At 42.8% G+C, this 20,684-nt stretch overlaps 1 protein-coding gene across 2 annotated transcripts in view; it reads left to right on the forward strand.

The window, feature by feature from the left end:
• The window catches only part of FNTB (farnesyltransferase, CAAX box, subunit beta), an 80,397-nt gene that overhangs the window by 56,947 nt on the left and 2,766 nt on the right, over nucleotides 1-20,684 (forward strand). Inside the window, exons 7-11 of one of the 2 annotated variants that reach the window (XM_082618929.1) lie at nucleotides 57-143; nucleotides 5,937-6,066; nucleotides 8,926-9,058; nucleotides 15,624-15,735; nucleotides 17,146-17,260. In XM_082618929.1, coding sequence (XP_082475055.1) covers nucleotides 57-143; nucleotides 5,937-6,066; nucleotides 8,926-9,058; nucleotides 15,624-15,735; nucleotides 17,146-17,260 — 577 coding nt within the window. The remainder of the gene's footprint in view (nucleotides 1-56; nucleotides 144-5,936; nucleotides 6,067-8,925; nucleotides 9,059-15,623; nucleotides 15,736-17,145; nucleotides 17,261-20,684) is intronic. The other variant, XM_082618930.1, reaches the window with a different exon arrangement.

The raw sequence follows: 20,684 nt of genomic DNA on the forward strand, positions 1-20,684 counted from the left end.
TTGTTCAAGCTCCTCCTTAAAGCTTAACACTTTCCCCTCTATTTCTGTCCTTCCAGAAGTGCGTACTGTGCCGCCTCGGTAGCTTCTCTGACCAACATCATCACTCCAGACCTGTTTGAGGGCACTGCTGAATGGATCGCAAGGTGAGAGAAGCTGGGATCTGTCCTGCCTCTTAGACAGCAGGCGGTCAAGACTTCTGAAAAATAAAGTGCAGAAGGACCAGAGAAGGGAATATAAAATTACAAGAGATATCTGGGTTGAAGGATTGTGCATTTCAAAAATACTTTAAAAGTTTTCTTCTCTTCCAAACTTTCTTTAATGTGATTGGCAAGGATCAAAACCTTGGGTAAACAGTATTGGTCAGAGTCTAAATGGATTTCAACCAGTTTGGAGAGCAATTTGGAAATATCTCAAAGATGCCCTTGCTGATGACCCCAAAATTCCACTTCTCCAGAAACTCACACCACATGCATGAGAGAGACAAACATAGGACTTGTTTATAATAGTAAAACGCTGAAAACAGATTAAATGTTCACAAGCACAAGATGGATAAGTGAGTTATGGTGTAGTCATATTGAAATATAATATAGCATTTAAAATGAACTAGAGCTACACGTATCAATATGGGTGAATCTCAAAAACACTGTTGGGGAAAAAAAAGGATGTTAAAGAAAACATGCAGATCACATTTGCTTAAAATTTGAGAACATGCAAAACAATTCTATACTGTTTATGGGAAGAATCACATGTAGTAATATAAAAACATGCTGGGAAGGATAAACACCAAATTCAGGATGGTGCTTACTTCGGGGGAGAAAGTAAAGAAAATGAGATTAAGGGAGGTCTGTACTTCTACTCAGGAGACTTCAATTGTATCTGTAATTGTTTGTTTAAAATAAAAAAACCTGAAATGCATATGGCTAAATCAAAGCTAGGTGTTAGGTACATGTATGTTCTATACATTATTTGCTATACTTTCGTGGATCCTTCAAATTATTTCATAATTTAAAAAAAAGGTATAGTAGATTTATACATACTATTGAGGAATTATATCCAAGCTGTATTTTATTTTTTACATTTTAATTTTTATCAAAGTAGTACTTACTACTATGAAAATACAATTTTCAGCTAAACCAAATGAGATACTATGATCATATTTACCTTTTTGTATAACTTTTACTTTCCTGGAATTAATTATTACCTCTTAATTCCTGAATTTTCTGCCAGAGCTATAAAATTATTCTCAATGCAGTTAAACACTTCAGGTAATGTATCAGTTCTCTTGTGTGTGTGTGTGTTTGTGTGTGTTTGTGTATGTGTGTGTGCACGTGCGTTTTGAGTTATCCCTCCTGGGGCCTCTGCCCTTCTGCTTCAGACTGGACAGATTGCTCTCAGCTTGCTGCACAGCAGACATCCAGAAGCTTCCTTTCAGCAGGAAATTCGCTTCACTTCTCTGCTTTGTTAAAGCCCCATCCTCCTTTTTCTTGGTTTACTCACTCATTTTAATGAATCACATATCGTATTCCAACAGATCCCCAAAAAGAGAACTTCGGAGGTACATTTTAAAGATTTTGCATGTATTTTTATTCTAGTCTCATACTTGATTTATAGTTTATTTGGTTAGAGACTTCTAAATTGGAAACTGGATGAATTGTATTCCTTCAGAATTTTTAAGCATTGCTCCATTATCTTCTGGCTACCAGTGTCATTGTTAGAAAGGCTGATAATAATGGTAACCAGCATTTACTGAGGATTTGGTATGTAATACTCAAGAATAAGGGAGCGATAGTTTAAAGATTGAGAGTATATAGCCTTTTGATCTGGACTACCTGGGTTTGGTTCTTTTTTATACTTTCTGTTTTTCTCAGTTGAGATTTCCCATCATTTCATTCATTACAAGTGTATTTTTCTTCACTTCACCGAGGTAAATATAAAATTATAATATCTACTTTAAAATTCTTGCCTGGTCATTTCAACATCTGGCTGTCTTGGAGTTGACATGTCTCACTTGCCTGAGTGTCTATGTCAAGTAATATTTGGACTGTACCCTGGACATTGTGATGTTATATTGCAGAGATTGGATTCTGTCAGATTGCTTTAAAGAGTGTTGATATTTTTCCTTTAGCCGGCAATCAACTTGGTTAGACACACCTGCAGTGGGCAGGGGCTCAGGTCTTGGATCAGTTCTTGGTCAGAAGCTGCTTTCATTTTGCCCAATGCATGTGTAATTCAGGGTCAGGTAAAATTTTAAGCGAAGTTTAAACATGGAATTTGGGTTTTCCTTCTCTGGCTCTCCTCTTTCTGGGATTCCTCCTCGATTACTGTCAGCCTGCTTCTTCTTGCCAGAAACATGGTGGGCCTTCTGTTAGCTTCAGCTGCCTTCCCCTGACCTGCTGCTGCCACTGTTAGGTGACTGTAGCCATCCTCAGGGCAAATCAGGAAGAAAAAAAATAGGGTGGGGGAGGGGAGGGACTGACTGCTCCAACTTTCAAATCCCCAGCTTTTGTCAGTTTGCTGAGCCCTCAGGAAGTTGCTTTAGTGTGTTTTGTCCAGAGTATATAGTTATTTGCAGGATTGGTTTGTTAGGCACTTAACTAGATGTGAAATTCTGACTGCCTGGGTTTGAATCCCAGTTTTGTCATTTATTAGCTTTGTGCCTTGGATAAATTGTTTAACTTCTCCATGTCATAGTTTCCATATATAGCAAATGATGGGATATTGAATTTGACATTAAGCTAAAATACAAAGAAATTAAGTGACCAAAACCTGTTAGGGTAACCACTGTGCTTTACTGCCTCCCAATCTACTGTATTCCCAATCCATTGTTGTTTTTGTTTTGTTTCTCTTATTCTTGCTGTTTGAAAAATTCATGATGATGAACCATGATACGGATTTCTTTTTTCATTCATTGTGCTGGGCACTCAGCAGTTATCTTCAATCTAGAATTGCATGTGCTTTACTTCCAAGAAACTTTATTATTTTTTTGATAACTTCTTCCCCTCCATTTTCTTTGTTTGCTCTTTTTATAACATCCAATAGGTGGAATTGGTCTTCTAATTTTTCAAACATTTTTTGCCTATCTTTGATCTCTCCATCTTTCTTATTGTGCTTTCTAGGAGATTCCCTTACCTTTTATCTTCTAATCCCTCTGTTAAGTTTTTATTTCTGCAGTTCTATTTTAACTTTTAATCTCCATTTATAAAGAATACTTCCTTTTTATATTCTCTCCTGTTCTTGTTTCAGGGATATTTGTCCTTGCAGTGTTTTTATTTTGTATATAATATTTTATCTAAAAATATAACTTAAAGTTTACTTCTGCTCCCTGCATTATTTCCTCCAATTTATTTTTGTTTATTTGTCTTATTTTTGTTTCATGTTTTACATAAAAGTCTCTTTCATGTAAGAGACTTTGCTCAAATGTCTGGTGTTCATATTTAAGTGTCAGGTGCTAAAACACTGTGTGTGTCACGGTGGGCTGGGATGCAGCCATTCATGGGGGAATTCTCATATATCAATATCTGTAGGGTTTTTCCCTTGGGTTTATCCATTTCCCTAGAGAAGAATCTTCCAGATTCCTGGTTGGGCTATGAAGTTAGCAGCCAGCTTTGTGAAACACTAATAGGGAAAGGGGTTGAGGGTGCTTGTGCTCAGATCTTAGACTCACTTAATCCCCCTGCTCAGTACAGTGCCTCTGCCTGCTCTCAGCTGTGCTGGAAATCCTGGAATTCAGTTCCTCTTCATTCAGCGCCTGAAACCTCCCATCTTCTGCTGGGTACCTGGAGGTATAGCTGATTCTCTTATAAATTTACCACCAGTCAACTTGGTTGAAACTCATCCCACTTTAGGGGTACCTTGTGTCCCCCGGCTTGTCATCGGAACATATCACCTTGCTTTCTATTTCTTCTTTCCTCCTTTCCTCCCAGGGCTGGTGTAGGTTTCTTGGTTCTGTTAAGTCAGTTACGTCTTACCTCTCTCCTTTTCCAGCTTTCACAATTTTGTTATCTCCTGTCTGTATTTATATCCTCTCCTATTCTCTTTACCCTTGTGGGTTTATCCTTTTTTAAAATTCCTTTACTTTCATTTTACTGGACTCTTGTGTTCAATCAGTTATATTTAACTAGAAGATACTCCCAAAGAATTTTACTAAATTGCTCTCATGCATGTAAAAACAAAGGGATGGAAAGTGGAATATGTAAATAAATGTATATTGTGTGTGTGTGTATGTGTGGAGAGAAGGAGAGACTGAGACATAGAAACTCATCTGGTGAGAGGAACTAGGAGGCCAGGCTCAGCAGGAGTTGTAACTTTTTATTGTTTATTCTTTTATACTGTTTTATTATTTTTTTAACTCAAAAAACATTTTTAAAGGTAAGTTAAGAAAAAAAAAATTCAGAGGTCCCTTGCATATTCTTCACTCATCAGACCTTTCAAACTTGAGCTGTTCCTGTGCTCCATGAAGCCAAATGCACTGGAAAGAAAACTTGGATTGTGTGTCTTTGGGTGGTGGTGGGGTTAGGGGATAGAGGATGCTGAAGAATCTGTTCAGGGGATGGTAGCCAGTTCTTGACTCTGCACTCTGCTGTGATCTCCCTGGGCCTTGGGCCTCTTTGAAAAGGGCCTCTGAGTTCCCAAGGCCTCTCCTTTAATGAGAGGTACCTGGAAGACAGGAGGTGTTGCAGGTTCCTTTCTCTTCTACCCAGAAGTTGGATTAAGTGCTCATCCACCTGTGCACCTGTCAGGATTTGTGAGGCAGACACACCTGGAGGGAGTGTGACTATGTACATACCTGTAGATCATTGGAAGTAAAGTTCTGTTATATGAAAATATACTGAAAAGAAAATCTCTTATTTCACAGATAAAACATGTTTATTATAAACAAGCAAAAAGAAAATCTAACTGCTTGTAATCCACCACTAACCACTCATTTGCTGTATACGTTTCCAGAATTCCAGAAAAATCATGCAGTATATTATCATTTTATAACTTTTTCATGTAATGTATTTGGAACATTTTTAAGTATACTTCTGTAGCATTATTTTAAATGACTGTGTAGTATTCTGTTATATGGATATACCATAATTTATATAGCGAGTCCCTTACTGTTGAGCTTCTGAGTTGTTTCTAATATTTCACTGTTATAAATGGGAATACAGTAAACATTCTTACAACCTGATTTTTGAACACATTTCTTACTTACTTTATAAGATTAATTCCTAGAAATGACCCTATATTGCTGAGCCAAAGATTACTCATGTTTTTTACTAGAAAATATACTCTTAAATATAAATTAATCCCAAATAATTATTATGATAATAAAGTAATTTGAAATTGTAGGAAATTGTAATTAAAAAAATAAGTTTACTTTGAATAGTTATAAAAGTATGTATTTTCACTATAGAAACTTTTTGAAAATACAGAAAAATAAAGAGGAAAAATATCAGCAATAGACCTGTACTAAAAGATAACCAGAATTAGCAATTATTTTTCAATTTTATTTTAACCTGATGGTTATCACACTATACGCATGATTTTATAACTTTTTCCAAAAAGTAATGACTTGAGGTACTATGTTTGTTACATTAGTAGACTATGTCTGAGTTTCCTTTTTTTTTTTTTTTTTTGAGGAAAAGGCATTTCTAAAAGTTAATTAGCATCTTTCCATTCATAGTTGCAATGTTGTTTGTTTTTTTAATAGAAGTATAGTTGATTTATAATGTTGTGTTAGTTTCTGGTGTACAACAAAGTGATTCAGTTTTATATATATATTCTTTTTCATATTCTTTTCCATTATAGTTTATTACAAGATATTGAATATAGTTACAGCTATTGAATATAGTTGCATTAAACTAAGCAAACTCATTCTTTGCCATCGAGGGTGGTCCTGCACTTGTGCTCATTGGTTGACACTCAGTCTGCTTTTCTCAATCTCCTTCCAGGTGTCAGAATTGGGAAGGTGGAATTGGCGGGGTGCCAGGGATGGAAGCCCACGGCGGCTATACCTTCTGTGGCCTGGCTGCACTGGTCATCCTCAAGAAGGAACGCTTCTTGAACTTGAAGAGCTTATTAGTAAGTACTTGGTGATCCGTCTTCCTCTCAGGCCCCAGGCCCCTGAGATGTGACTGCTCAGGCATGCCGGCTTAAGGGACGGTTGGCTGTGGGAAGGGCTAACAGTTCCTGCCTGGAGCTGTGAACTAACAGTCCTGTAACGAAGCTCCAGATGCCGTTGTTGGAGTGCTCAGCACTGTACCAAGAAAGTGCAAGGGGTGAACATCTGTGCTCAGTTTCAGTTCCCTTCTTCCTGCCTTTCCATCTTCCTGCTCTGAACTTTCTGTACAGTGTGTTAGACCAATTCCAGAGGCTTCTTGAATCCCTCAGACATCTGGTATGGGCCAGAGTACCTTCCTCCTACTTCGAAGAGAAGTATAGCTTCAGCCTCTTAAAATTAGAGGTTATCATGTGCCTTAGAAAGATTCTCCTGGGAGAAGAAATTACGAGAAGAGCTTTGAGGCATTTTGAAGCTGAGCTTTTATTACCTGCTGCACTATGTGCACGTTTAGTAACTACCTTTACATGAGCTAGGCACAGCCGGGTAATGCACAGAGAAGGTGGCCCAGGCATTTATGTCTCGACTCCAGGCTCCTGCCCAATATTCAGACTGAAGTCAGAGCACAGTCAGCTTCAGGGACTTGTTAGATTATAGCTAAATTATCATTGGAGGCCTAGTACATAAACACACACACACAGACACAGAGCCACAAAGGAGCTATCTTTGGGGAAGCATTTATTCCCTCACCATGACCTCAAAGCAAACCAGCTACAACTGATATTCATCTCCTCTCCCCAAGTTCAGATGTCAGGTTCCCATCATAGGAACCATTGTGACACCCATCTTGAGCTTCCAAGACAGTTTCTATTATACTCTATACAGATATGACCAGCAGCATTTTGTCCTTACCTTTAGGAAGCCTCCTATAACATACTCTTCTTGAAGGTTCTTACAGCCTTGAAGGTGTATGCCAAAATGGCCAACTTTGTGCGCAGACTTCGAGTTTATCAGACATTTTGAAAACTGCTCACCAACAAGGCGTGAAACATAAAAGCTCCATCTCCCAGGCAGAAATAAGGAATAAGCAGATGCCTCAGTTACAATAACAGTGTTCTGGATTTGAACCCTGTCTGTGCCACTTCACAGCCATATGACCTTGGGAAAATGGTCTAGTCTGTTTTAACTACAATTTTTTTTTCTCTGTAAGGTAGAAGTAACAGTTCTTTGAAGGTCAAAGGCGAGAAAGGTATAAACAGCCTGGTACATAGTAGGTGCGACCTTCTTATCCAAACTACTCCCTCCCCTCTGTTCGCTCCGGGAGAACTAGGACCCATATTTGAAGGATTTTATGAATTCATATAGGCAAGGGAAACAGAATAAATCCATGGACTTAGGCACTAGAAAGAAATAATTAGTCTAGGTTAGAAACACGTAATCTGTGGGGTAAGTAAAAGTGAAGAATGGACTCCGTGCTGTAGTGGCTGTTTTCTTGAGTAATGCTTCGCCTGCTTTCATTAAATGGCATCAGTCCTAAAGCGCTGGTTCATTTAAGACTGACTGGGGATATATTAGTCCTGCACCTGCCGTGCAGTTTTTCTGTCTTTTTAAGAATTTTGGATTGTGACTCTCTACGGGTGGGTGTTACTTTGAACAGGGATATAATCTAAAGTCTACAGTTATTAATTAAAGGAGGGCTGGACTCCTTCTGAAGAGGGTCCTTAGTGACTCCTTTCAGGAACTCAGTCTAGTAAGAACGTAGCTACAGGGGAAATACCGTACTCTGTACCTTTCAGTTTGGTGAGGCTGCTCCGTGAGTCGCTGGCAGGTGGCTGGAACTGCCTTGGGGGGCTGGGAGGGAAGTGGAGATATTATCTGCTCGGCCTCCAGGCCAAACCCTTCACCATCTCCATATTCATAGTAGAGTGTGTTTAGAAAACTTGGAGATAAGTATGCATCACAGTGTGACCACCGAGTGACACCAAGAGCCATCTTACAGGTTCAAAGTAAACTCTTTTCTTCTGTCAGCCAGCAGGTTTCCCCTGGGATAGCAGAGAGGCTAGACCACACAGAGCCATCCTCGTTCACCAGGGCTAACGGCTTCTGCCCCCAGTCGTGCGAGGGACAAGGGCCATGCTAAGAAATCTTGGATGAATTTCCTCAGGTGCCAAGTAAAAGTCAAGAGTAGTTTGAGATCATCTGATGACTTGTAGCACAAAATTCCATTTATCTGCTTTTAATAAACTTCCCTGAGCAGGGAAAGTGAATAGAAATGAGCCATTGGTGGTCTGGCCTTAAACTTCCTAGTTACACCTTATTTATTAAGAGATGCTTGAGCTTCCCTGGTGGCGCAGTGGTTGAGAGTCCGCCTGCCGATGCAGGGGACACGGGTTCGTGCCCCGGTCTGGGAAGATCCCACATGCCGTGGAGCGGCTGGGCCCATGAGCCATGGCCACTGAACCTGCGCGTCCGGAGCCTGTGCTCCGCAATGGGAGAGGCTACAACAGTGAGCGGCCTGCGTACCGCAAAAAAAAAAAAAAAAAAAAAAAAGATGCTTGCAGGTTTCCTTTCAGGCCAATTTGGCGCACTTGTTCTCTCAGCACCAGAACCCACTTGGAACCTGGGAAAAGGTGGTTAGTTGTCTGTTAGGCCCTAAGCAGAGATTCATGCTGGTTGCCTCAAGAGGGTTGGACCAGATGTTGCACTGTAGTCTGCGGCAGTGAGGGTGAGGAAGTCCGAGGCCACAGCACCACAACTCGGGTGCCAGGAAGCCAAGAGACGGGACCCCTCCCTCCCAGATTGGCCTCTGGGGATCTGGGCTTGCTGGATTTTGTGCCTCTTTTAACCTACAGCTGCCTCTCCCTTCTCTGTCTCACGCTCAGCAATGGGTGACAAGCCGGCAGATGCGGTTTGAAGGTGGATTTCAGGGCCGCTGCAACAAGCTGGTGGACGGCTGCTACTCCTTCTGGCAGGCGGGGCTCCTGCCTCTGCTCCACCGTGCCCTGCACGCCCAAGGTGAGCCCAGGGGCTGGAGGCAGGGTTGGGTGACTCCCCTCAGCTGCTGACCGAGTCGGAGGCCAGGGCGCTCTGTTAGAGGGGTTGAAATAGGCTGTCTGTCCTGGATTTTGAGGTGCCCAGTGTGGACCTTCCCGCCTCAGGCTAGGATTCCATCCCAGTGGTTTAGGGGCCACTGCTGCTTCACTCTGGCTATGGCTAGGGGGAGGCAGGGGCCTGGCTCCACGGTGACCACCACCTCAACTCCGTGTGAAGCCGCAGTTTCCGGTGCAGAACTCTCTATGTGTCACGTCAGAACTGAAAACCCACACTACGCACATGGTCACAGCAATGACAGAAAGGCAGTTGCGTAAGCGGGCAGAGAACCAGAACCCCTGGAGCAAAGACCCACCATGGCGGGCTGGCTGCGTGGTTGCCGCCATTAGAAGTGTTGTATTTTCGATTCACCGAAGAATCCTGGATGCGGGTTTGTCCCCCCTGCCCCGCACCACTGGAGCGGAGAGACCTGGGTTCATCTCTGTGGAGCCTCAGATGGGAATGCAGATCCAAGCAGTGAGCTAGAGAGCAAACTTCTGGGAGCCTTCCCTTGTTACCTCTCGACATCTCAGGCCACCGGCTGCCTCCGGAATCATCATTTTCATTTATTTTATGTGAGAACAGGGTGTCTTGAGGAAACCAGTGGGAGAGGGGAGGTCTGGAGGCCCTGCTGGGCGCAGATCTGGTCTTGGAATGAGATCCCTTGGCCCAGAGGGAAGCTTTTCTTTGGACTTAGTAGTTGGGTTATTCATTGCTCAAATGTAGAAGATGAGACTCTTTTCTGCTGCCCCCGACCCCCGCCCGTCCCACCTCCGCCCTGCCCCACACACGTTTCCTTCTTGTTTGGCTGTTTTTTTCTGAGCCCCTTTCTTTCGTTTCTTAATTTCATTTAAGTTGTGGCCACTTTGGGTACCGAACTGAAGTCAGCAGAGCCTCTGTCCTGTCTCCCCATCGCCCCATCCTCCCCGTCGCGGTCTGTCCTGAGAGTCCTTGGCTTGGAGCCCCCGGGCTTTCAGCTTCAGGGTTTCAGGGTGCTGAGATATGTCTCAGCTGAGATACGTCCCCTGACTCTGGAACCTGCACGATCTCTGGCTGAGCACTGTAGTAGGGAAGTCAGAAGTCCCCCGAGAGTCCGGCATTTCAAAACAGAAATAACTCGGGGTTCTAGTGATCTCTTTGTTTGGAACTGGTGAGGTCAAGCCTCTGGGGTCACACCGTCAGCCTTTCACAAACCTGTCCCTGGCAGGATTAAGATGCAGTCATTCTGCAGCTGCCAGGAAAATATAGTGAGAGCGTAACAGAAGGGCTACCTGCCAAAGTCTTCAAGGGGGCCCTGGTTCACATTTTGTTTATTGTAGTGCATGTTCTGGAGGACTAGTCACATTCAAAGCTCTGCCTGTGGGAAAAGTTAGTTGCCTGTGAATCTTGGTGCTTCCAGCTTTTTTCACTGCCTGGAAGGAGGCCCATGTTAGGCCCGAAGCTCACGTCTCAGCAAACAGTGGACCTGGACTAGGCAGGGCTCCGGAAGACGGGAGTGTTTTGAGTGGTGGGCAAAATGCTGACATTAGGAGTCAAAAGGAGATGCGACGTAGAACGATATTCACAATATACTGTGATCAAAGTTAGGTTTCAAAGCAGTATGTATGTAATTCCATTTTCAGTGAAGAGTTGACTCCAAAAAATTAATGGAAGGTATCTGGGTTGTGAAATGACAGGTGATATTTGTTTTCTTTTTTTTTTTTTCTTTTTTTGCGGTACGCGGGCCTCTCACTGTTGTGGCCTCTCCCGTTGCGGAGCACAGGCTCCGGACGCGCAGGCTCAGCAGTCATGGCTCACGGACCTAGCTGCTCTGCGGCACGTGGGATCTTCCCGGACCAGGGCACGAACCCACGTCCCCTGCACTGGCAGGCTGACTCTCAACCACTGCGCCACCAGCGAAGCCCTGTTTTCTTTGTTTTTTACTTCTATTTTCTAATTTTTCTACAGTAATATATCTTTCTTCCATAAATGAGAACAACAAAAGTTATTCTACAAAAGAGAAATTCTATAAACAAAACTAGTAGCAAGGTGGGGAAAATATTTGGATAAATGATGAAGAGCTTAATTTCATTTGAGAAAGTCATACCAAGCAGTAAGAAACATGAACAACCCAACTGAAAAACAGGCAGAGGATCTGAACAGACAGGTTCAGAACAGACAGAAAAAGAACCGATATTATTATAACTTCTACTACAGCTGCTACGACTACTGAGACTTACCACGTGCTCACCGCAAGCCAGGGGCAGAACTGAGTATTACACATGTATTTTCTCATTTGATCCTCCAAACAGCCCTATGAAACAAATACTGTCTGGGAACTCCCTGGTGGCCTAGTAGTTAAGATTCTGGGGTTTCACTGCTGTGGCCCAGGTTCAAGCCCTGGTCGGGGAACTGACATACCGCAAGCTGCATGGCCAAAAAAAAGAAAAAGAAAAAGAAACAGGTTCTATCATTATTCCCATTTTACAGGTGAGGAAACAAAGTAAAACATGGGTAAGTGACTTGCTTTATAATACCTGATTGCCACCTATCATGGTATCAGAGCCCTGCCATCTGTAGATGGCCATTAATCAGATGAAAAGGTGATAGTTAAGGAAATGCAAATAAAAACAGTGGGACCCTGTTTTTCACTGTTAGAGGGTGTGTAAATAGGTGCATCATTTTTTGGTGGGTAGTTTGGAGACATCAGTTTAAATTATTTAAACCCAGTGAGGACGCTGGCAGGAATTTACCTGCACAGACATTGCAAAGGATGTGTGTTGAAGTGGAGTTTTAATAGCAAACAACCCAACTGCCCATCAAAAGGCTAACAATTAAATAAATTATGATCTCTTCATACAGTAGCTGCATTACAATGGGCTCACATGGAAAGCTCTCCAGGACACAATGGCAAGTGTCAAAGGCCAGGCCAGGCCGAGAACAGTCTGTCTGTGTGCACACAGGCTGGCATCCACCCAGCTTTCCTGGAAGTATACACAACTCCCCTTTAACAATGGGTACCTTTGGGAGAGGGGTAGGAGATGGAGGGAGGGAAATGTACTTTTCCTATTGTACTGTAGGCTGCTTTTTTTTTTTCTTTTTCTTTTTCTTTTTTTACCATATGTGTTACTACTTTTATTTTAGTAAGTGAACAAATACATTTTTAAAAGGTGATGATGATGATCATTCTGATAACTAAAAAGATGACATGGGACCAGCAACTGTAGCACATGAACCCAGGCCAATCCCTACCTCTTCCGTAGTCCACGCGGTGGCTGCCTTATGTATAGAAGACGGTATTTGAGTACAAGAACAAATCGCTATTAATATCTTTAAAATATCAAATGCTGACTAAATTAGTGAGTCAGTTTGTTTTTGTGGAGCAGTAGGATAGCAGCAGGCCTTTGTGTTTGGATTGATAGTTACTAGTCGCTGCCATGTTCTTTGGGATGTACCACAGGCTTTATTTGTCCACCTGTGAAATTGAGCTACATGTGGCTGTACCTGTCAGTTACTGTTTGAAAAACTTTTGATTTCTCAGATAAAAGGAACCTTTGAAATGCAAAATGACATTATAATGGGGATCTGTATTTTAAGGGAGAGATGTAAAGGATTTAAAAGGCCGACTCCAGTGCACAGTTATCAGCCTGTAATCATATCTCCCTTCATCTCACCGTAATTATGTGTGTTGATGTGCAAATTCAAGATCTCAGGAAGTTCCTTGTCGAGTTTATGAACTTTGAGCCTTTAGACTTCAATAATGTAGGGGGTAACTGAAACACTCTGTAATCTTTTTAATAATAAACGTAGCATTTTCTTTTCAGATTCCAATTTTAGCGATAGGTTATCATTTATCTTAAGGTAACAGTCTTTTATTTCTTATAGGATATGAAGTAAAGGTATATTTTGTACAGATGTTTAATGCAGTTACCCTAAAGTTTAGTAAATATGCTTTTAAAAATAACAGCTTTGTTGAGCTGTAATTCACATACTGAACAATTTACCCATTTAAAGTGTACAGTTCAGTAGTTTTTAGTGTATTCAGAGTTGTGCAACCATCACTATAATCAATTTTAGAGTTTTCGTCACCGCCCGCCCAAATCCCTGTACCCATTAAATGTGCTTCTTAAAATAAGAAATCACAAAGGAAAAAATCAACACTGTGATTACAGCATATGTGTAAACTATATTTATGCAATTAAAAAAACCCATATAACCAAAAAAGTAGAACCAAAAGGGAGAAATAGGTATACCATATGATACAGATAAAGAATAAATATAGTAAAAATCTAGATTAATAAAATTGACTCTTGGATCTCAGAGGACAAAAGGACAGACACTCTCAAAAGGAAATAGAACTAGTAAGCAAAAGTTAGGGGAACAGTTTACCCTAATTAGTAACTAAAGGCATGCACATCAAAACAAATGATCAGGTACTGTTTCTTTATAACATTTTAATTGCTGAGAACTTTTTTTTCAAAGTAACCAATGCTAGAGGTAGTACAGGAAAATCTTAAATTTTGCTGGCAGCTATATAAAGTCTTAAAGCAGTTTATCAGTATCTATTAAAAGCCTTAAAAATGTTTATTCCGGGCCTCCCTGGTGGCGCAGTGGTTGAGAGTCTGCCTGCCGATGCAGGGGATACGGGTTCGTGCCCCGGTCTGGGAGGATCCCATATGCCGCGGAGCGGCTGGGCCCGTGAGCCATGGCCGCTGGGCCTGCGCATCCGGAGCCTGTGCTCCGCAACGGGAGAGGCCACAACAGTGAGAGGCCCGCATACCGCAAAAAGAAAAAAAAAAAAATGTTTATTCCCTTTAACTGAATCACTCCACTCCTGTGAATCTACTTGAAGAAAATAATCCTAGACATAGAGGAGATTCACAAAGATGTTTATTGCGGCATTTTTTATGATTGCAAGGAACTGGAAACAACCTTGGAAACAAGATAGAGTGAAGTCCCATCATATATGTATGTATCTCCTACAGAGTCCACTGTGCTCACAGGTGGAGAAAGAACAAAGAGGAAAGTAATTAAAATAGTGTGAGCGCTTCCTTCAGTAAGCCTGTGTGCCAGGCTGAGCATGAGAGGGGGGACCTGAAAGTGCTCCTCCTTCCTTGGGCTCAGTTCCCACGTGCCTCTTCTAGTGTGAGCATCTCAGGGGCAGGGCGGGACTCGGGTGTTGAAGATGAGTGGTTTTTGCATGTGGCCCCCAAACATCGGCTGACCGTGCACCTCATCCAGTGCTCGACCCAGGAGACGGCGATCACTTTCCAACTGCACCCATCTCTCCTCCCATCTCTCATTTAAGAAATCTAAAAATGATTATTTTCTATAGTATTCTATGTATATAAATATTCCAAAATTAACTATTTTGCCTACATATTCTCTTTATATACCACATTTACTATAAACTTTGATGAATTTTTACCACAGAAGATTCTCTACTCATATATATGAGAGTTTGGATCCAGAGCCTATATTGATGCCATTACCTTTTGCGTCCACTTTATGAAATGCTGTATGGCTCTTTAGAATGATGGTCATGAAGATTATGTAGCAGAACAGAAAAATGTATGCCTGTAGGGTTAAATGAAAAACGTAAGATACAAAATTATCATACCTATATAGAAAAACGCATAGAAACACAAAAAGACTGGAAGAAAAATTAGCTTTCGGTTGTCACTTACAGATTGTTTGCTACCTTTGTAGCCCAGGTATCAAAGTATAAAATTAACCAGAGACTTAATGCACATTCTATATGTGTATTCCCACATAAATGTTTCCGTGCACATCTATCTATTAATTGTTTGTCCCTCCTCCACCCTTGATAACCGAGTGGTCCACAGGGCTCTCTGACTGCTGATTGGCCGTACTTTAATATTATCACCAGAATTGTCAGTTTCTGCTTGGGCTATCATATTATATGATGCAGGAGAGTGGTTATTAGAATGCTTCTTAGGGAAATTTTTTGAGCCAAAACGCTAGTTGGAGAATTCCCTTTAGAGATAGACTAAATCCAGGCTAAGACAAGTATCAATAGAAGAAACAGACATTATTACCCCATTAGAGTTCTCTTGGCTAATTAGAGTCTGGTTAACAAGTTTCAGAGATGCACTGGAGGAAATGTCTTAAGAAGCCCAGGGAAAGGAATTGTGAACCAAGTCAGGAGCAGTAGCAGAGGTCAGTCTGGTAAGCTGAGCTAAACAGTTTGTCCATGCCTGCAAGGGACATGGTTTAGGGTGGTCATCCAGGGTAAGGGGACACTTCAAGTAAAGCCAAGTGCCGCTCTGACCTGCTGCTCTTTGACTCTTCAAGGTTCAGGAGAAGGGACGTGTCTCGGTACTTGGGTGAGAAATCAAGTGTCCCAAGAATGTAGTTTTCAAGATTAGTCCAAGGAGAATAGAGGGAAACCCTGACAGTTCCTAATGGATCCTAAAATACAAAGAAGTCATTGATCCTTTGCTGGGCTTCTCCTAGGCTCCAGCCCATACTGATCCTTTGTCTCCTCTAGGTGACCCTGCCCTCAGCATGAGCCGCTGGATGTTTCATCAGCAGGCCCTGCAGGAGTACATCCTTATGTGCTGCCAGTGCCCCACCGGGGGGCTTCTGGATAAACCTGGCAAGTGAGTGCCTTGCCTCTGGGGAGGGGAGGGCGGGGCGGGGAGAGAGGGGTGAGCACCTCAGGCCTACTCAGAGCCAGACGGGGTGGGCCTTTCCGTGTTGCTGCTTAGTGCACGTGTGGCATGGGAGGAAGCAGCCCAGCTGGGAGCACCCCCATCCAGTGCCGTCCATCCATCCTGGCCCCTCCAGTGCTCTCCTTTTTACCCAGCTGACTTGCACCCCCTCTCCAGTTAGGTAAACAGATTGCTGTGTTGGTAGCTTTTCTTTCCTCTTTTAAATTTTTATTTATTTTTTTATAAATTTATTTATTTTATTTATTTATCTTTGGCTGCGTTGGGTCTTCGTTGCTGCGCGCAGGCTTTCTCTAGTTGTGGAGAGGGGGCTACTCTTCGTTGTGGTGTGGTGGCTTCTCTTGTTGCGGAGCACAGGCTCTAGGCATGTGGGCTTCAGTAGTTGTGGCTCACGGGCTCAGTAGCTGTGGCTCACGGGCTCTAGAGCACAGGCTCAGTAGTTGTGGCACACAGGCTCAGTAGTTGTGGCGCGTGGGCTCTAGAGCATAGGCTCAGTAGTTGTAGTTTGTGGGCTCTAGAGCACAGGCTCAGTACTTGTGGCATGCAGGCTCAGTAGTTGTGGCTCGTGGGCTCTGGAGCATAGGTTCAGTAGCTGTGGCTTACAGGCTCTAGAGCACAGGCTCAGTAGATGTGGCGCACAGGCTTAGTTGCTCCACAGCATGTGGGATCTTCCTGGACCAGGGCTCAAACCCGTGTCCCCTGTATTGGCAGGCAGATTCTTAACCACTGCGCCACCAGGGAAGCCCCTCCTCTTATTTAACCAAACTGATTTAAATAGAAGAGGATACAGGATTTTAAAACTCCTGAGTGTCATAAACAGAGATTATAATCAAGGCGACTATTACCGAGTAGATTCAATACCTTTAGGTGCCATACTGAAAGAAAAAGGGAAACCAGTCAAGTCCTGTCGCCTTTGCTGCTCACTCCCCACTCCCCTAGCACACACACACCCTGCTGCCTCTGCATCCTGGTCCAGCTGAAGGCCAGTCCCCAGCAATTTATCAGGAAGAATTTGGCCCATTCCTAGAAATTTTGATGTGAGATTTTTTTTTTTAAAAAACTATATTAATTTAGCCAGCACTACCCTGGAGAGCCCTTTCCGGAAGACAGCTGACAGGACTGACTGTAAGGTTACAGTTCCTGCTATCAAGCAGGGCGGAAGGATGGGGCTCTGAAAAATGCTGCTGGGGGAAGCCAGGCTTCGAGGTGCGTGGAGGGTGGGATGGGACGCGTGAGCGCTCCCCGGGCCTCTGCGTCTGTGCGGTGGCCTTGTTGTCAGAGGCTGTGCTGGGGCCGGTGGGGAGCAGAGGACGCCTGCTGAGAGTCGCCCCATCCTTCCAGGTCCCGGGACTTCTACCACACCTGCTACTGCCTGAGCGGACTGTCCATAGCCCAGCACTTCGGCAGTGGAGCCATGTTGCACGATGTGGTCCTGGGTGTGCCCGAAAACGCCCTGGTAAGGTGGGCTGGGGGGCTCACCACTGCTTCTCCACGGGGCCCCCAGGATGGGGCTGGCAGGAGAGCATAGCACCTGCTCTTGGCCTGCAGAACCGGCTGCAGGAGGACATGGACGGGCTGGTGAACTCACTGTCCCCACCCTCTGTCTGCAGCTCGATCTCCATTCATGAGCATCTGGCTGGCAAACTCGAGGTTCCAGGCGAAGGTCCAACCTGTGGTAGAGGGTTTGTGCCTTTGTCCCACAGCCTAGGACCCAGACCACTTGTCGTTAGTTCCCATCTCCCAGGAAGCTGGCTCAGCGGTAGCGAGTTTCTGCATCTGCAGCCAGCAGCCCTCCCCATGTGGCTGACTGTCTTCTGGAGCTCTCCGCTTGCGGCCATCCCTCCAGAGAAGCCCTCTCAGACCACCTTCTGTAAATGAGATGCCCCGAAACACTCTGCCAGAGCCTGGTTTGTGCCCTTCATAGCACCAGCACGATTTGTCATGCGTGTGTTTAACTGGGTTTTATCTGCTTCCCTCAAATACTGTCAGCCCCGTGCGGGCGAGCTGTTCACCACGGCATCTAGCCCCAGGCCAGCCTGGCCGCAGGAGATGCTTGTGAGCCTAGTCACGATCCTGAGACTCATCTCCGGCTAAGACTGCAGCTGTCAGATGATGGGGCCTGTGCAGATTGTCATGAAATATTCCAACAGAAGAAACACAAATGGCCAGTAGGTGGATGAAAAGATGCTCAGCCTCACTAGTAATTGAGAAAATCCAAGTAACAACCCTTCAGCTCTTTCAAGTATTTGCCTCCTATGCAACCCTCTTCCGTTCTTTTCCCTCCCTCCTTCCTCAGCGTAGCTCCATCCTAAATTTGACATTTATCATGCCTGCAAATGTTTTTTTGCCATTACTACATAGGTATGTATCCACAAACTATATAGAGAGTTGTTTTGTATGTTTTCAAATGTTTTATAACAGTATCTACCCCACCATTTATTCTGCATCACTTTTCTCACTGACCATTACCCTTTTGAGGCTTAGTCGTCTTCATATGTGTTGCTCTAGTTTATTCATCTTCACTCCTGTACGGTATCCCCTTGTCTAAGTGTCTCCTTCACTCCTGTACGGTATCCCCTTGTCTAAGTGTCTCCTTCACTCCTGTACGGTATCCCCTTGTCTAAGTGTCACCTTCACTCCTGTATGGTATCCCCTTGTCTAAGTGTCGCCTTCACTCCTGTACGGTATCCCCTTGTCTAAGTGTCACCTTCACTCCTGTACGGTATCCCCTTGTCTAAGTGTACCCCAGTTTAATTTTCTAGTCTCCTGTTGGTTAACACTGAGATGGTTTCAGATTGTGCTATTACACAAGGTGTTGCAGTGAACATTCTCAAGTTACAGTTTCTGAGAGAGATACACCTTCATCCTCACCAGATGGCCCTGAACCTCGCCCCTGTGTGCTTGGGTTATTTAATGCTCACGTGGCACCAAGATGAGTCGCTCCAGTCAGACTTTTCCTTTCTGCCAGCTTGACAGATGTGAAATGGTGTCTCAGTTTTGTTTTGCATTTCCCTGATTACTGGTGAGGCTGAGCATCTTTTCAAACGTTTGTTGGCCATTGTGTTATGTCTTCTGTGAACTGCCAGCCAGCTCCTATCCTTTGCTCATTTTCGTATTGATTTGTAATTTTGTTTGCTCTTTTCTTATGTAGTAGGAGTTCTTTGTGTGTTCTTGATACTAATCCTTTGTCAGTGGTTTGTGTGTGGTGAATCTCTTCCAGTTTGTGACTTGTCGTTTCACTTTGTTTTTAGTGTTTTTGTTGAATAGAAGATTTTAACTCTAAAGTGAATAATTTTATTTGCCTTTTCGGTTTTTAAGGCTTTTTTTTTGGGGGGGGGAGCGTTACTTAAGAAATCTTTTCGTACCCTGAGGTCATAAATATATTTTCTTCTAAACAATTTAAAGTTTTGCTTATCCCATCTAATTCTCTTGGAATTGATTTCCGTCTGTAGTGGGATATAATTTTATCTTTTTCCCATTTTGGTTAACCAGTTGACCAGCACCATTTATTGAAGTTTACAACCTTTCCTATTGATGTGTGTCACGTGTGTGTCACATACTCAAGTTTCTGTATATGCGGTGACTGTTTCTGGACATACAGTTCCATTGGTCTGTTTGTTATCTTTGCTGTCTTAAGCAAATCTCAAATGCAGGTAAGCAAGTCTCACCTACCCGCCTCATTCTTTTTCTTCAAAACTGCTTTGGATATTCTTTGCCTTCTGCATTTTAGGATTTCCTGTGCATTTTAGGATCAGCTTATCAAGTGACACACACAAAAAAAACTAGTCGAATTTTTATTAGAATTACATTGAATGTAAGATTAATGGGAGGGAACTGACTTTAACATTCAGGCTTCCCATTTATAAACACAATTCTTCAGACTTTTTACGTTTCTTTTAATGGTCTTTTATCATTTTCTCCCTAAAGGACTAACACATCTTTTGTTAGACTTACGTCTAAGAAATTTATAGTTTTTGTGTCTATTGTGACTGGAATATTTTTTTCCATTTTATTTTGTAATTGGTTGTTACTAATGTATAGAAATGCTATTGATAATTATAGTATAATTTTGCACCCAGCAGCCTTGCTGAATTCTTTTTTTTTTTTTTTTTTTTTGGCTGCTCCGCGTAGCTTGCGGGATCTTAGTTCCCTGACCAGGGATTGAACCCGGCCCCCTGCAGTGGAAGTGTGGAGTCCTAACCACTGGACAGCCAGGGAATTCCCTCTGAATTCTCTTGATAGTTGTAATAGTTTGTCTATAGAATCTCTTGGATTTCTTATTTAGAATGTAATGTCATCTTCAAGTAAGGAGTTTTGCTTTTTCCTTCCTGATTCTTAAGAATTTTCTTTCTTTTCTTGCCCTGTAATGTTGACTAAAACCCCCATGGAGTGTTGACTGGAGGTGGTAATAGAAAGTGTTCTGATTGTAATGGGAAGGTTTCTATAATTCCATCATTAAGGAGGATGCTTACTGTGAGGTTCTGGTAAACATTTCATATCAGGTTAAGGATGTTTCCTTCTGTTCCTGGTCTACTGGGTTGTTTTTTTGTTTTATTTCAGTCATAATCTAATGTTAAATTTTATTGAATGCTTTTTCCTCATCTGGCTTTTCTCCTTTAATCTGATGTTGTGTTTTGTTAATACATATTCTGATGTGACCTTGACGTTATGGGATAAGCCCTGCTTGGTGATAATAGAGTGTGTAGGGGGTGTATGTGCTGTTCTAACGCCTGCTGGATTCACTCTGCTGGTATTTTTGGCTCGTATTTTTATTTAGGATTTTTTGCATGTGTGTTCATGAGAAAGACTGATCTAAAATTTTGTTTTATTGTATTCTTTTCCAGTTTGTGTTTCAGGATAATGTAGCCTCATAAAATTAG

This window comes from Mesoplodon mirus (assembly GCF_964341445.2).
Source record: "Mesoplodon mirus genome assembly, chromosome: 4".
NCBI lineage: Eukaryota > Metazoa > Chordata > Mammalia > Artiodactyla > Ziphiidae > Mesoplodon > Mesoplodon mirus.